The 15,561-nt window shown below is 41.2% G+C and overlaps 1 protein-coding gene across 4 annotated transcripts in view; it reads left to right on the top strand.

The window, feature by feature from the left end:
* The window catches only part of LOC133412716 (regulator of G-protein signaling 6-like), a 41,666-nt gene that overhangs the window by 14,686 nt on the left and 11,419 nt on the right, over positions 1–15,561 (top strand). For all 4 annotated transcript variants that reach the window (XM_061696293.1, XM_061696294.1, XM_061696295.1 and 1 more), the window contains exons 3-6: positions 12,070–12,169; positions 13,861–13,911; positions 13,985–14,091; positions 15,457–15,508. In XM_061696293.1, coding sequence (XP_061552277.1) covers positions 12,070–12,169; positions 13,861–13,911; positions 13,985–14,091; positions 15,457–15,508 — 310 coding nt within the window. The remainder of the gene's footprint in view (positions 1–12,069; positions 12,170–13,860; positions 13,912–13,984; positions 14,092–15,456; positions 15,509–15,561) is intronic.

Here is a 15,561-nt window from a genome sequence, read left to right on the forward strand (position 1 = left end):
TCACAGCGCGCTGCGTTATTTATCCGACTTTTCATTTTGACAATTTCTGAGATTGGCTGAAAAGGCGGGACGGGTGCATAGCCCGTGTTCAGGGTGCTTTCTTGACATTATAGATAATCAATTAGCAGTGAGCGAGGCCTTTCATGCCATAAAACCTGTGTAGCGCTTTACCGTCTATTGATTCCATGTTTTCGATGGTTTGTGAAATTGAGCACGCTTCCCCCAGACCACTTCAGGCTTGGGCCAGTTTCATTAAACGGCAATAAAAGGATGGTAATTAGACAAAAGAGCTGAGAGGGTGACGGTGTGATGGTCTGCGGTGAGAGAGAGGAATCGTCCTTTTAGGGACTGAGGGCACGAAAACCTTACGGTGTGACCTCACAGTGCTTGAGGGTGAGTTTTTTTTAATTTTAATTTTTTATTTTCCCCCTCCATGTGTCAGTCCTGCCACCTGAATGTTGTTGCTGTGGCCAAGTCGGAGGTAGCACCACTTTCTGTCACCCAGCGGGAACACACCTCTTTAATTTCAGAGATATTAAGCTTGAAGAAAAATATCAGATGAAACGTGTTTCTGTAAAGTAACGCGTTCCAGTTTAGGTCACTTTGGAATGGAAAACTGTTGTCTTGTTACAAGAAGTGGGGATTTGTTAGAAAAATCTAATAAGTCAACCAATCAGTGCAACGCAGTCTCTAGTTCCCACAGATTCCATACTACTGTAGTTGGTACCCCAGGCCAGGTGGGGACATATTGCTTATTGCAAAGCTTACCTCCTGTGTCTCTCTCGAGTAGAAAAAAAAACCCACATGTAACGCACAGGTCAAGTCTGCTCTGTGTGTGTTAACAATGCGTCTTTCCCTTACACCACCAGCCATGACAGGAAATCCCTGTACGTTGAAAGGTCGAGAGAACCGGAGCTGATTACATGTAAGCATGCCTAATGTAGAAAGTCTCCTACCAGGACCATATGGCATCAAAAAATGCAGAAGTTGGAGAGGCAAACAAAATGATGACGATGATTAAGATTAGCTGTAAAGTGTCTCCGCACACATGGAACCGCCATAACACACAGACGAGCGATCTCTGTTATAATGCAGCAGCCCACAACCTTGTATTGTCTGCTTCTTAATTTTGTCTGGAGAAAATCTTGCTTCACAAAGAGGAGATATTGGAAATGATGTTTGGCAATCTCTGGATATTTTCCACTTTGATTTAAAATTCAGGCTTGTGTTCTAACGCCAGTTGTTTGGTCTTCATGTGCCCAAGCACTTTTGAAGGCTTCGATGCCTCATTTGGGAGCCTGTTGCCACATTACAAAGTGGGCTCGACGGTCACCTGTAGGGATAGAACTGTATTTTAAGATGGTCTATTGCACAGGTGTCAAACTGAAGGCCCGGGGCGCAGATCTGGCCCACCACATCATTTTGTGGCCCACGTAAGAAAATCATGTCAACTTCCATAGGTCTTGCTAAAATCTGTAACACATTTTTATCATATTCAACCCTCTGGTGCATAGTGGTCCTGTGGTTTTGTAGTCCACTGGATTGGACATGTCTGTAACTTTATGAAAAAATCCGATTTTTGGAGGAATAAAGTTGGATTTTTTTCCCCCCCCATGTCCTCAGAAGAATTAAAAACACTTCAAAAAAGAATCTTGACAAAGGCTTTCATAATTAATGCATCAGAAGGTTAAGTGTTGAAATATTGCGAGCAATTTTTAAAAATTACCAAACCCCTTTTTACAGTAACTTGAATAGCTGAACAAACTATTAAACTTGAGTTCTGTTTTTAAAACTAGTTATCCATCAATTTGTTGTATATGTAATATGATGAGGCGATGAAACTTTTTTTTTTTTTTTTGTAGGCTCTTCTCTCATTTTCCGTATCACGTGACCCAGATGAACGGGTTAACATCTTGCAAGCCAGGCACAGGTGGCTGTTTCTGCTTTTGTTCGGTCTCTATGCGAACGAATGTCTCGCATACCGGTCTGCGGACTGCCGTTGCAATGACTTGAGAGTGCAGCTATGGAAGTATGGCCACACATTTCAGAAGGTGAACTTGCTCTGTCTTGTTTGCCTGCAGTCTATCAAATACGGCACGTCAGCGCTACAACAGAAGGACTTTCTGCTCGGGGTGCATGTGTGCGATGATTGCTTTCACCTCGGGGTTGCCACGCACTCGCAGTTCAAATTTAATCAGGTGTCAATATTGACAAGGACGGGGAGTAGTGGAAAGTGCATGCCCAAATCTCGCCCGGTAGCCTCTTGACAACTAGTGTAAACTGCAGTAGAATGGTATGTCTACATTATATTCACCACCAAAGATGGGCGAGGCACTTTCCTTTTCTTCCTCTATAACCCAATTACCAGCAGGTCTCACTGGCAGGAAGTGTCGAGACGGGGGATGGGGGGGGGGGGGTTGATGAAAATCAACGCTAGACAGATGGTCCTGAGGTTTCACCACCTCAAACCAATCCCCTGCCGATAATCCCACCAGGAGTCTCAAAATGAAGACATATTGGGTGCAGGAAAGTGGAACTTGAATTCAGTTGCCTCTCACTCTTCCAAAGGTGAGCGCTTGGGTAGCTCAGATGAGCAGCTCCTAAATTGGCAACGAGATAAAGCGACTTGTGCGGAGTGTGAGGCTCCCATAGCGGCTTTCAACTGTGAGCATCTTCCCTCCCAGCATCCTTAAAATAGCACGGCGTTATCCACTGGCTGATGGCTGACGCCGTCGCGCGCTCCTCGACTTTCATCTTACACGTTTAAGCGCCTGGTGTGGACGTTGCGTAATGTTCATATGGTGACTGAGCCCAGAGGAGCAAGAATTGAATAAAGGTAATAAAAAAAGATGCAAACACGGAAGGAAGAAAAAGTACTACCCGAAAAATGTAATGTCTAATAGGAAAGTAGTATTTGGTAATGTACAGGATGTGAAGCGACAACATGCATGCCTGCATCTTCATATGTCTGAGGCTCTTTAGATCAAATATGCAAAGGCCTTTGTTGTTCAAGGATAATGTAAGTTGAGTTCCAAATGATATTAAAGTGAGATCATACTTTGGGGTACAGTTTCAGGCTTTCAATTTAAAACAGGTAGTTAGATTTGGGGGAGGATACTATTTGTCAATTTTTGCCATTCTATACGAGATGCGTTTTTCTGGTTCCAGGTTATTGATTTAGGCTAATTTTGAAAAAAAAAAAAAAAAAAATCTAACTTGTGTTGACAACGGTCCTTAGCGATATGTCGTTAAATCGCAAAATCAGGCAACTCCAAGAAAATTTTATTCACAAACATTTAAGTCCAAAATGCTCACTTAAATATGAAACAACTGTAGCCGACACTGAAATTGAAAGTTTTAACTTACTTGCACATTGCTCAAGTGTGACCAAAAAGTTTAATACTGAACAGGTTAGATCCACTGGTTAAAAGGACGCACCGGGCATTGGCAACCCACGGAGGATCCACTGTACTTTCACATGCATGTTCCACTTCCTGTCAGTGTAATGTCCAGGTGGCCAGATACTCGTACCCATATGGTACATCTCACTCTTCCGTTTACATTCCAAGTTAAACTTGTTCAGCGAACGTATGATTATGAGCCGAATCTCTTAGGTGCTGTAAATGCAGGAGGCCGACAAGGTGTTTGAAGTGATAGCAGCCCGCACTGACTGGAAATTGCTTTTGCATGGCTCGTTTGAGTAAGCAATCTGAACTAATGGGATTGGCTTCCTCCTGAGCAAATGACCTTTTTGCTGGTGGTGATTCATTTTTGACAGGCCCTTGGCAATCCCCATGGTGCTCGGAGCAAAATCAGGACTCTGCTGATACACTTCATTTCAGACAGCTGCTCTTTTAATAGTAGCCCCCTCTGTCCTCTATCTGCGCAGGGCACTTTGTTTCTGAGTGGACTATCAGTGCAGACTCCTGTTTTTATGCCACTCAAGCCCTTAGCAACACATGGCGTAGCTAACAACGGACAATTAGAAGAGGGGAAAGCATCTTTTGCCTCCTTGAGACTCATCAACAGCAAGGTGACCCCATGCACCCCCGTGGCTTCGCTGGTTTTTGTATTGGCATTTTGCTTGAAACTTTTTTTTTTTTTTTTTTTTTTTGAGCTTTTTGTTAGGGAGAGCGTTGACATTGATCGTCCCGTTCACCAAGCTTTATCTGCAATAGTTTAGTCGAGCTGGCCGGTTTCCCATGCTGGAGCTGTAACTTGACAAACTTTTAAATATCAGTTACTATATAGGCAGACGCAATCGTTCATCTGAATTGTCTTTGCGCGTCCATCGTGGCGCCTCAGCTGGCCCAGACAAGCAACTGGTGGTCCTCAACAACACTCACTGTCCCAATATTGACATGCGTTTGGTTCAAAGTGAGGCGCAGCATTCAGCTGGACACTTTTGGATCTCCGGTGGTTGCACCCCCGAGAAGCTTCCGACTTGGTGGTGGGGTGGGATCATTAAATTAGAATTATCCACAGGGTAACACCTGACGTGAAGAGAGGAGATTGTGCACGATTGAAGGAAAAGCTCTTATACAGCATTATACAGTAATTCAATTAATGATATACTCAAATACCGCATTTTCTCAGACACCATGCTTGAATTAATTGCTGGACTTCCCTTTTTCTCATTCCATGTCTGCACAAAGTGAAACAATATACATCCTGATTTGATCGCTTCCACAGCTAGTCCAAAGGCAAAAAGCTGCTTTAGGCTACAGAAATACTGTGGTAGATTTATATAATCACCAGTGTCTTCAAACAAAGGCAAAAAGTAAAACGTACAACCAGAGATGACATAAACATTCACATACTGTACTTCAGTAGAAAGATACTCGTGTAAAACAAAAATATCATAAAATTGTCTTCCAAAAGTACTGATTCAACTTAAAAGTACATTTGGAAATGTACAGAAGTCAAAATTATTAGTCCATTACATACATTACCCGTTTTGATAACTTGGCACAACAAAACTATTTTGAAAAAGCTAGCTCTTGTTGGATTGAGCATTTGTTGATGTATATATTTTTTTTTAAAATGCTCTCGTAACATAGTTCCCATAGTGGTGAAAATTAGATATTTTGAGGATTGTCCTGCACCCCCATTCAACCACTTAACTATACATATATAACTATACCGGTTACTTTTAAGTTCTTGTTATAAACCACCACACATTTTTGCATACTGTATTTGCATGGCTTGGCGGCAGCCACCAGGTCGCTCAATCGAAACCCAGAAACGCACTTCCAGCAGTGTTATGCTTCTGAAGTCATCCTCCTCGAAATGGGCCCGAACACGGCGCAATTTCAAGTCTATTGAAGCCATTTATTCCACAATTCCTCTGAGTTTGGCAGGTGACGCAAAGTTTAAGCTTTGCATTCTTGATATGAGTGGGCAACCACCAATGGGACAGGGGCTGGAATATTAATTGGCGAAATGACGTCACAACGACGGAGAGTTGAAATCCTCCCGTTTCGCAAGTGGTTTTGTGTTCAGAGGCTATTTCATTCAATTGACAAACCGCGTAGATGATGGAATGGGACCTTTTAATGTTGTGAAATAAGAAAATGGCTAGCAAAGATAACTGGGGGAAAATAAACTTTTTTTTCAGATTGGACAATGTTTGTAGGCCGGCAGCTTGTTGTTTTTAGGCTGGCACAAGGCAATGCAATCACCAAATTATTTTTGAAGGTGACATTAACTAATTACCTCAAATACGTCTATGGATGGGTGATGTCTTTCTTCAAGTCTGGCGACAGTCTGCGATATGGCTCAACTTTACATTTCACCAAAAACGATTCATTCATCTTCCACATTTGAGGGATTCGTTGCTCCCCAGCCGCATTCACTCAATTAACTGTAGTGCTTTTTAAAATCCATTGTGACAAATGATAACAGGGATTATAATGAAAGCTATTGGCTCCAATGTAGTGTATTAAGTATTTCGGCAGCAGGAGCTGACGGTTTGTTTATTGTGGACAAGAAAAGGGACGTTGGCGGCCGGGTGTTCCTGACGGCAATTTCATAAAGGACATGGATGAGTGAACAAGAAGTGCTTGGTGGATGGCGCCGTCGCTTGTAGTTACCATGTGCAACGCCAACATCTGATGTCTATGTTCACATTATAATAGAGATTTTTAACGTCTCAACCTGTTGTGGTGCTCCTTGATGTGCACTCGGTGTCAGAGATTCTCCTCGTGATTTGGCACCCCAAAGTTGTGTGGGTTTTGTGTGTGAGGTTTTAGGGGTGGGATTTATTTTCGCCTCACCCTGCAGAACATCATACACCAGCTGGAGCACGTTCATTATTCACCCAGTATGTCTCAGAGGTCGATATGGCACACACACAAACAAAGTAATGACATGACAAAGTTGAACATTTCCAACTGAGTTACAGACACAAGGCACAATTCATTACATTACTATATGGGAAGAATGTGTTTAATATACTTGTTGGCTAAATGTTAATGTTCTCTCTGCTCTTGTCTGCTGAAGCCCCGCCCCCGTCAACTGTCAATCAAACACTGTCTAGCATCTTATTTTGTGCCTGTGAAAAGATATCAAATTAAAGCCTTCGGTGTCTGGAATAGATCCTACCGGGTCGTCCTGCGGGCTTCCATTGCATGGCGAGAAGCGCTAGCACCGGCTAGCTCGCGGGTACCGATAGCGGGTATCGGGCCGATACTGGCGAAGGCTGCCACCAATAATTAAGGCAAGAAAATGTAACGAGTCCCCCTCGCTGCACTGTGGCGGTTTGACACATCGGTGACGAGCACATACTTCCTGCTAGTTGTCGACAACGTATTACTGTACAACACAAAATACATAAAACATGGGAATGTAAATAATGCTAGAGCAGTTCTGTAAATTGTGGCGTCCACGGAAGATGCATTTTCAGGCTGTAGGCATAGTTAGCAACTTGGCTAACTGCACGTGGTAGTGGTAGAGTTGGGCCAAGTAATCATAACTTGGAATTACGCAAGGTAATTGCTGAATTTTTATATAATGGAGAGGGGTGACTCATGCCTGAGCCGAAGTGCGTACAGGGCCACCAAAAAAATAAATAAAGTAAAATCTGGAAAATGGTACAAAGCTGCATTTTCAGCAATTATCTTTAAACAGGCATTCTGTAGCCCAACAGGTGTTTTTTTTATTTTTATTTTTTTTAAAAAGACACAAATGAATGGTACTCTTCATCGTAATTTCTTGTTCAACCTTTTGAGGTAATCACTGCAATCAAACTGTTTGTGTAGCTGTTAATGGACCTTTGGCAGCGGTCAACTGCTCCAGCTCGCACGTTTCAGCTCGTTCCACAGATGTTCCATACATTTCTTTCTTGAAAATAAATGTACCAATAATTTAGCGCTTTACTGTGCAAGGAAGCATATTGTGGTTCATTTGGATGTTGTGGCGTTTATATTCATGAGGAGTTGGTAGCCCAGGCTAATCGGCAAATAATAATAATGATAATAATGTTAATGATTCTAAAATGTAATGTACGGAAATGTATGTCAATGTAAATATGGGGAAAATACATTTTGTAATGGGCTTTTTGAATATTTAAAAATCACATTTTGCCATCAGTTTCTGGGGGGGGGGGGGAATGTTCAACCTGTGATTTCATTATTTGAGGGAGGATTTTATTCTTTCCTATTCACTGACAAAATGCATTTATAACCGAGTGTTGATCAAAGTGCAGGATGTTTAATGGGAAATTAACAAAATATGAAACGATAAACCCCACAACAATTTACCTCCATCATGAGCATTGTTTTCATGCCCTTGTTTGCATATGCGTGTACAACTTGGCCTACACTTTTGAAAATATTCATCAATGTTGTTCTGATGGTGGGGTATTATTCCAAATATTTCACTTTGATGTTGAGGCGAATATACATTTTGCAAACCCAAATCGATGCATACTTAAAATTATAACTTTCATAGTATGTATTTTAGAATTGGTATAAATTTAAAAATACTATATCCAACCAAGTTCAAGCTGAACTGTTCCAGTTTGTGCATTTGGTTTCAACTGAAATATTGAAAAGGAAATCACATGCATCATGTTTTGACACTTATACTATATCTGCTAAATCTCATCTGGGGTTAATTTGTTGTGCTTCTGAATGATCGTATCATTTTGTTCCCTTCAATTCAGTAGAAACTGAAGCTATCTCATTTTAGCCATTAAGATCCTAATATAGATTTAGCAGGTGACAAATGTTAGTTTGGAGACGTCCGTGCGCGGCTTTTTGGAATCCTCCCAACATCAATTTCACACAAGCCTGTCACGGAAGTACTTTCAATGACTGTATGACATTACAAACCTTTCAAAGCATCACTTCGATTTAAAAAAATAAAATAAATTAAAAATCGCTTTCAAAATATAACTGCAAATTCAGTTTGTATTAACCTAACTCTTAAAATTTGTTTAGTCCTCGGACACTGTCTCACAAATGGTCAAGATTTTAATTTTTTATTTTTTTTGTCAATAATCTACGTTGTTTGTTGAATTGCTTTTTTGTTGTTGTTGTTTTCCGAAAATGTTCAAAAATGACTTGGGCAATTTTGCTCTTAGGATAACGATATACTAAAATTAACAATTGACACAACCCATGTTTACACACACACAGCAAATTTGGATTTGCTACATTTGTATGCAAAAAGCTGGGCATGAGCCATCTAATCTTTCAAGTGCTGCTATATAGATGGAACAATATGATAGGATTGAGGGTATACGGTATAGTAAAATTTCAGCCAAAATCACAAAATACATCATCACCATGTATATACATATACAGTATACACGGTTGTGAGCTACACAAGTGTCCTTCAGATAATGGTTACAGCGAGGAACAAAAGAGCTGTTATCGCCCGCTCGCAGCCATGTTCAGTTCTCAGAGACCCTCCATAGCTGCCATTAGTGCATACATCCAAGAGATAGGAGGTGCCCTTTGTTAACGGGGCCCCATGTTTCTTGTGTGCCGACATCCCGAAGGCAGATAATGGGCCGTAACTAGGTCTAAGGTCTGTTATTACACGAGAGCAAATGGACTTCAACTTGGCTGTTGTCGTCATTTTGGGAGTAGAATTTATCCTGAATTACTGTATGTCAAAGTGTTGTCGAGCATACAGATGCCAGTGGTACAGATATCAAACCAGTTAAGAAGTAAACGTCCAATGGATCCCAACACTTGTGGATCCATCTCGCTGGGAGATTTAAAGTAATTTTGAATAATTCATGTCACGATGCACTGTCCAGCTTGTGGGTGAGGGCTTGGTAATAGTCCTCTGCATGGTGTGCGTTGGTCATATAATGCGTGCTGTGGATTGATGGCTCGTCGTAAATCTTATTTTCCATCGGAGGGGGCGATTACCATTCCTCGTAAAGGTGGCTCGGTAGGATGCACTTTTCACAATGTTGGCTTCGTGTCGCCTTGCTTGAAGAATAACCATCTAATCGTTTCGGGTCAGCATGAAGTGGCAGTGGCCCACCCGATCGAGCAGATGCCACCCCCCGTCTCGTTATTTTATGTTCAATACAGAGTGCATTTCTGTTGACACTTTTCCAAAGCATGATTTCTATTGCCTGATCAGCTTGTGTTCCAAGCAGAATTATTTTTTTTCTCAACTTTATTGAACATATACAAAATCAAAACCTCAACATACGATGGTCGATTGAAAGTGGCAAAAAAAAAAATAAAAAAAATAAGGCATGTACATGTTCAAAAGGAGTAGGAAGTAAGGAACGACATATGAGACGTGTATAATAGTGTTATAGGAAGCTAATCATACTATATTAGGCATCCTAAATTAACCGGTCCATGTAAAGTAGTTGTTAACACATTGTAACTTTTGAGTAGGTTTTACATGATCAGAATTTTTGGGGCCGATTAGAGAGTTAAAAAAAAAAAAAAAATCTATAACGATCACCGATACGATCACAAAATGGAGCAATGTGTCCATTTAAATGACTTATTTATTTACTGTATATACTTGTGTACTGTATACTGAGTATCTTCAAAAGTAATCTAGTCAGTTCATGTATTCTAATCAGTCAGGTCAAACCAACATTACAACATGACAGAAATAATGGGTGCTAACTTACTGTAATTAAATTACGTTATTGTAATTTAAATTACTTCACACACACGAACTTTAGAGCATGATTTGACAACGCTGGTACAACCGTTAGTGCTAGCACTAGCTTGCTAGGCTACATAATGTTTTGCTGCCTGGTTGCAAGCTGTATCGTATTAAAAGTACGTGAACATACCTCAAGCAATTCATCAATTCAAGTCCTGTGCCGTGAGCCCGTGACCACCAGCACATGTTTTCCCCCATTTTGTTCTTATCATACACGCGATGCGATCCATTGTTGTCGTAGCCATGGTAGCGAATGTATCCGGTTGTGTTTGAGTTGACAAGATAAAGCCCAGTGATATGTAAAATATCGGAATACCAGATTTTATTGCAGTGCATTCGTGAAAGACCAAATTTGTCTTGTAGTCTGATCCAGGCATTACATGTTGTCTGTCTCTGTCTCAGACGTGTTGTGTCCCATACGCTAACATATTTTTTTCTTTTCTTTTTTAAATAACTTTATTGGCTGTCAGGTATTTGCAGTGCTACGTCAAAAGACGCACGACAAGGCTAAAAATAAACTCGCTTTTGGATTCAAATATACTGTACAAGATGGAGACTGTGAGTAAATGTCTTTCGCGGAGCCGATCAATGACATTAAAGCCGATCAGCATAAAATGCTAATTACCGGCAGCTGCCGATCAGATCGGTGTCATCTGCTATTGAGGATAGACATGCTGACTTGGGCTGGGCGATCTTATTGACTTGAAGCATCCTATGTTCATGGAAAATGAACAGTATTTATAGGTTAATGCAGTGTGGCTTTCATAGTTTCCCTATGTACTAAACCACACTGAATCTCAACATAGCCTTGTGTGTGTATATGAGCATCTGCATTCCATTTGCTTACCAGTGTGCTCCTCAGTGAGCCCTGAAGAAAAGGCAGAAAAATGTGCTGACTGTGGCTTGGTTTGCAAAACCTGCTCGTTTTTGATGGCCATTGATTTCTAGAACGACTCCTTTAGACGCCGCACATCGTTGACCAGACGACATGGGCTCATAAACGTTCCTATCAAGGACCTGACCTGTCACATCTTTTACAAACTTGATTGAAAAACAATGTGTTTGTCCTTGAGTCAATGTCTTTGTCACGTGTTCCCTTGTGGCACGTGTTCCTTGTTTTGTGATTTAGTGACGTGTGTTGTCTAATTTTAGTTGGTGGGTGTGGAATGTTCGGGACTCTGGCGGCATTGGTTGTGTAATGTTCATCTGGGCCTATGGCAGCATTTTTGTCACGCGAACTTTCTGAACGTGAAAAATCATAAGTACGCCAAATGGACAAAAGTACAAGGACAGGCTGCTACATTCACAGGAAGTAAAAATGGAAGAAAATAGTTGGCTTCTCTTTTGCTGCTAGGATTTCAACTTTTCCGGGAAGATTGTCTGCAAGCACTTGGGAATGTTAAAGGTTCTCTGTTCTGGGTCATTCCAAATGTATGACTATATGAGTCAAACTCTAGCAAGCACACACTTCATTGACACCATTCAGTGACGCACATGCCGAAGCAACAGGAGGCTATAATGTCATCCAGGTCATGGTAACCACCAGAGGTTGAATTGAGTCAACTAGATTGGGAGGGCGCTTTAGAGCTTTAGAGCGCCTCGTTGTCAGTGTGGAAAAGCCCCGCAACGACCCAGTGGGATGTAATCTGGCCACCTGAGGCTTAAAGTGAATATAGGGTTTTACCAGCGCAAATGTGGAAAGCCAGAGTATACACCAATCGTCCAGTACAAAAGAGTGACATTTTAAAATGTTTGTGTATTTTGGGTAACTTATGGAAAAGTCATACAATTTCAGGTGAAAGAATGACATTTATGCTATTTTTATTGCTGTCAAATTCCAAAACGTTGTCAAGTTCAACTAGAACAGCACCTAATGGTCCAAACAATCTATATGATAACATGCGGACCTCCTTACAGATTGAGGACATTGTCACAAGAATACAAGATGAGAACGCGGGAGGTGTCGCCATCCGGACTGTCAAAAGCTTCCTGTCCAAGATCCCCAGTGTGGTATCAGGTGGGTGCAACACATTCTGCACGTTTGCATATGTTGTTGCTCTGCATCAGTGACACCGCCCTTGGGAATGTAGCGATAGATGTGGCCCAACATACGAGTCACAACGCGTAAAGCAAACTTGACCTTTTTGGGACTCATTCAGATTGCCCCTGTCACAGTTGGAGACCGGTGATGCCGTTTCCCGTAAGATCTTTGTCACCGAGCAGAGCGCCCGTCGTGGGCCGCTGACCTTGTCATACAATGCAGTGCCTTGCCTTGCCTCTGCAGTGTCTGTCTGTAAGGCACAGTAATCCTTCATGTGCGCATTCCATGAATCATCCTCTCTCGGCTGTTTGAGTCACGCCTCAGCCCGACGGCTGTCCGATCTCACTTTGCAGCCGCTGGCGGGCACATGAACAAATATTATGCTGTCCAGGAGCAGAGAAAGCTATTCCATGTTTAGACAGTGACCTTTGCTCACTGATGTTTTAATATGGAAAAATAATGGTAGGCTATATACCAGGAAAACTATATTATTCTCTATCAGTATGATGTGATTTATTTTTTTCAATGCCAGTTTCTCCTATAACTTGCATCATACAAATATTTGCATTTAATCTTTTCAGCTGTTTGTTTTTAAACATTTATGTACAATTTTTAAGATCTGTGTACACTACGTCTAAGTATAAGTATATTTTTTCTAATGAACTCAGTTACAGTGGTTTACAATTAAATATTTTTATCTGGAACTGAACCTCTCCTTCATTTTGGAGCACTTGGGCCTACCTCACAACTGTATTTTAATGTTGGTCATTATGGTGGTACTCGGAATGTTTTTTGTTGTTGTTTTTTTTAAATATTAACGTGGTACTTGGTGTAAGAAGTTTGAGAACCTGCGCTATAGGCCAATTCTTAGAAAAAAAAAAGAGAAAAAAGTAACTTTTAGAAATAGGAAGTCTGAGAGTCTAGTGTCTCATGTTTCCCATCCTTTACTAACCAAATCTCATTTTAAATTGGGAAAAAAATCTGTGGCACATCACTAAACAAATGTCACAAAGATGATCTCAATTTACCCACTTTTTCTTTTTTTTTTTTTCTGTGTGCGTGCCATGAATTACTGTGTGGATTCACAGGTTAATTGTGCCTTCTGACATCAGTGGAAAATCATTTGTTCTGCCTGTCACTATGCATTGCTGGCTTATATAGTTGAGCAAAGACACATTTGTAGTACTTTTTCAGATCATTTCAGGCAAATTGATTTCTCACAGCACACCTGCTGATCTCTCACAGTGGTTAGGAGTCACTGTACTGAATAACTCCCAAAACAAACACTACTCTGCATTAAATATAAAATGCGCATTAGAAGATAACGGTGAGCTACTTTTTAATCATTTTATCTTTAGTGTATGCATCTTTTTATAAAATGTACTTCCAATACATTTCCTCACGAGCAAAAATTTTCTGAACCCTATTGTTGGGAGTTTTGTCTCCTCTCACCTTTAGCTAAAAAGAAACATGTATGTAGTTTAGCAGGTTTAAATATCAATTTTTTTCTTTACTTTTCTCAAGCTTTTGCATCTCCTGTGAAGTGTTCTTTTTCGACTGTTGTGACCTGGTACCAAAACTAATTTCTCTTCAGATTGCAGCCCTTGTCCAAACTGTTTCATACATGGTGCCGTGACCCGTTTAAAGCAATGTTCTCCTCTGAACAGGGGCGGACATTGTTCAGTGGCTGATGAAAAACCTGTCTATAGACGATCCAGGTATGTGCACGGTGAAGTCATTCCATGCGAGCACAAAGGCGCTCCGTTGGAAAAGCCTCCCTTGTCTCCACAGCTGAGGCCATCCACTTGGGAAGTCTGATTGCTGCTCACGGCTACATCTTCCCAATCTCTGACCACGTCCTCGCGCTCAAAGATGACGGCACTCTTTACCGCTTTCAGGTGACCAAATCACCCCCTCAGCTCTCCTCCGTGTGCATTTGTAGGCCTCGGAAGCACATGGTAAGCAGATTTATTGCACGGTGCTAATGACGACAATCCTTGCTAAGCTTTACTACTTATCCCGCCAAGGTTGACGCTGCACTTCGACACAGGAGGTGGGCTGTTGAAAAGCGCTCCCAGTACAGGCCTAGTGTTTATGGCTTTGTTCCATCTGATCCAGCCTGGAAAAAAGTTTGAGTGGATGAAAGGAATAGTAATCCGGTTGCCTCCTCTTGGCTGCATGCAATGTAGGAAGTGTTGCGCTCTCCGCTTTTTGTCACACGGACAACAAATCATATCCCCAGGTGCTCCTTTGCGTTTATCATGCACGCGGCAGGATATTTAAAGCAGCCTTATTGCATGTCACACTTGCCATAAGCAAATGCGCTCATGAGTTTGTAATGCAACAGAACCACATTCCCAGTGCCATCAAAAACAACCTGTAAACTGTGTACAAAGGGGTGGGCAATATGGCCCAAAAAAAATGTCATGCCTCTTCTGGGATTTGCTTAATTTCTCCAAAGAATGTTTGAAGTAGATTCTTTTTTTTTTTTACACCCACTGAATTATATATATATTTTTTAAACTGTGCGAATTAGGTTGTTCTCTTGAAAGAAAAGTCTCTTCTTGTAAAAACAGGTTTTAAAACACAACGGTTAAATTAAAAATCTTCAACAATTACCAAGAGCTGTCAACGGAGCCGGCCAGGGCTTAAGTGATCGAGACAGCTGCTTTGGGCCTACAAAAAGGGTGAGAATTCTTTTTAACGCATTAAACATAAAGAACTGAAAGGTGACGCATATGCAAGTTTCAGTAGTAGTCCAGCAGGGTTGACCCTGCAAGTAATATTTTGTCGTATGGGATTGTACAGCAGAGGTGAGTTTTTTTTAAATGCCAGAAAAGAATGTTGTTTATTCATTATCAAAACAAACAATTGTTATCCGTTTGCCTCTTTAAGCAACAGCGGCAATGAAAGATGTTTAAATATCACCGTTCTAAATCGCCTCTGCTATTAAGAATGCATGCGAGACAGGAGCAATACATTATTAATAGACTTGGGAATGAACTTGTATGTGTAACATCAGTTGCAAGAGAATTAAATATGGATAGCAGAGAATATAGCCATCACTTCCGCCACAGATACGACAGGGAGCATCAAACAAAGAATTGAGTTGCATTTGCAGACGAATGCAGTAGGACGAAGCTGGCGGAAATTACACGCAGCAGTCCTAAGATATTGCAGAAAATGATTGTTTGCCTCGAAACCACACTTCTATGCTGATTTATTTTAACAAGAAAAACAAAGCTGTATCGCTCTGTTTTCAGTCTCCATACTTCTGGCCTTCAAACTGCTGGGAGCCTGAGAACACAGACTATGGTGAGTCACATATGCAGTGTACACCGCAATACAGTAAACCGTACAGATCGAGA

This window comes from Phycodurus eques, chromosome 14 (genome assembly GCF_024500275.1).
Source record: "Phycodurus eques isolate BA_2022a chromosome 14, UOR_Pequ_1.1, whole genome shotgun sequence".
Lineage (NCBI taxonomy): Eukaryota > Metazoa > Chordata > Actinopteri > Syngnathiformes > Syngnathidae > Phycodurus > Phycodurus eques.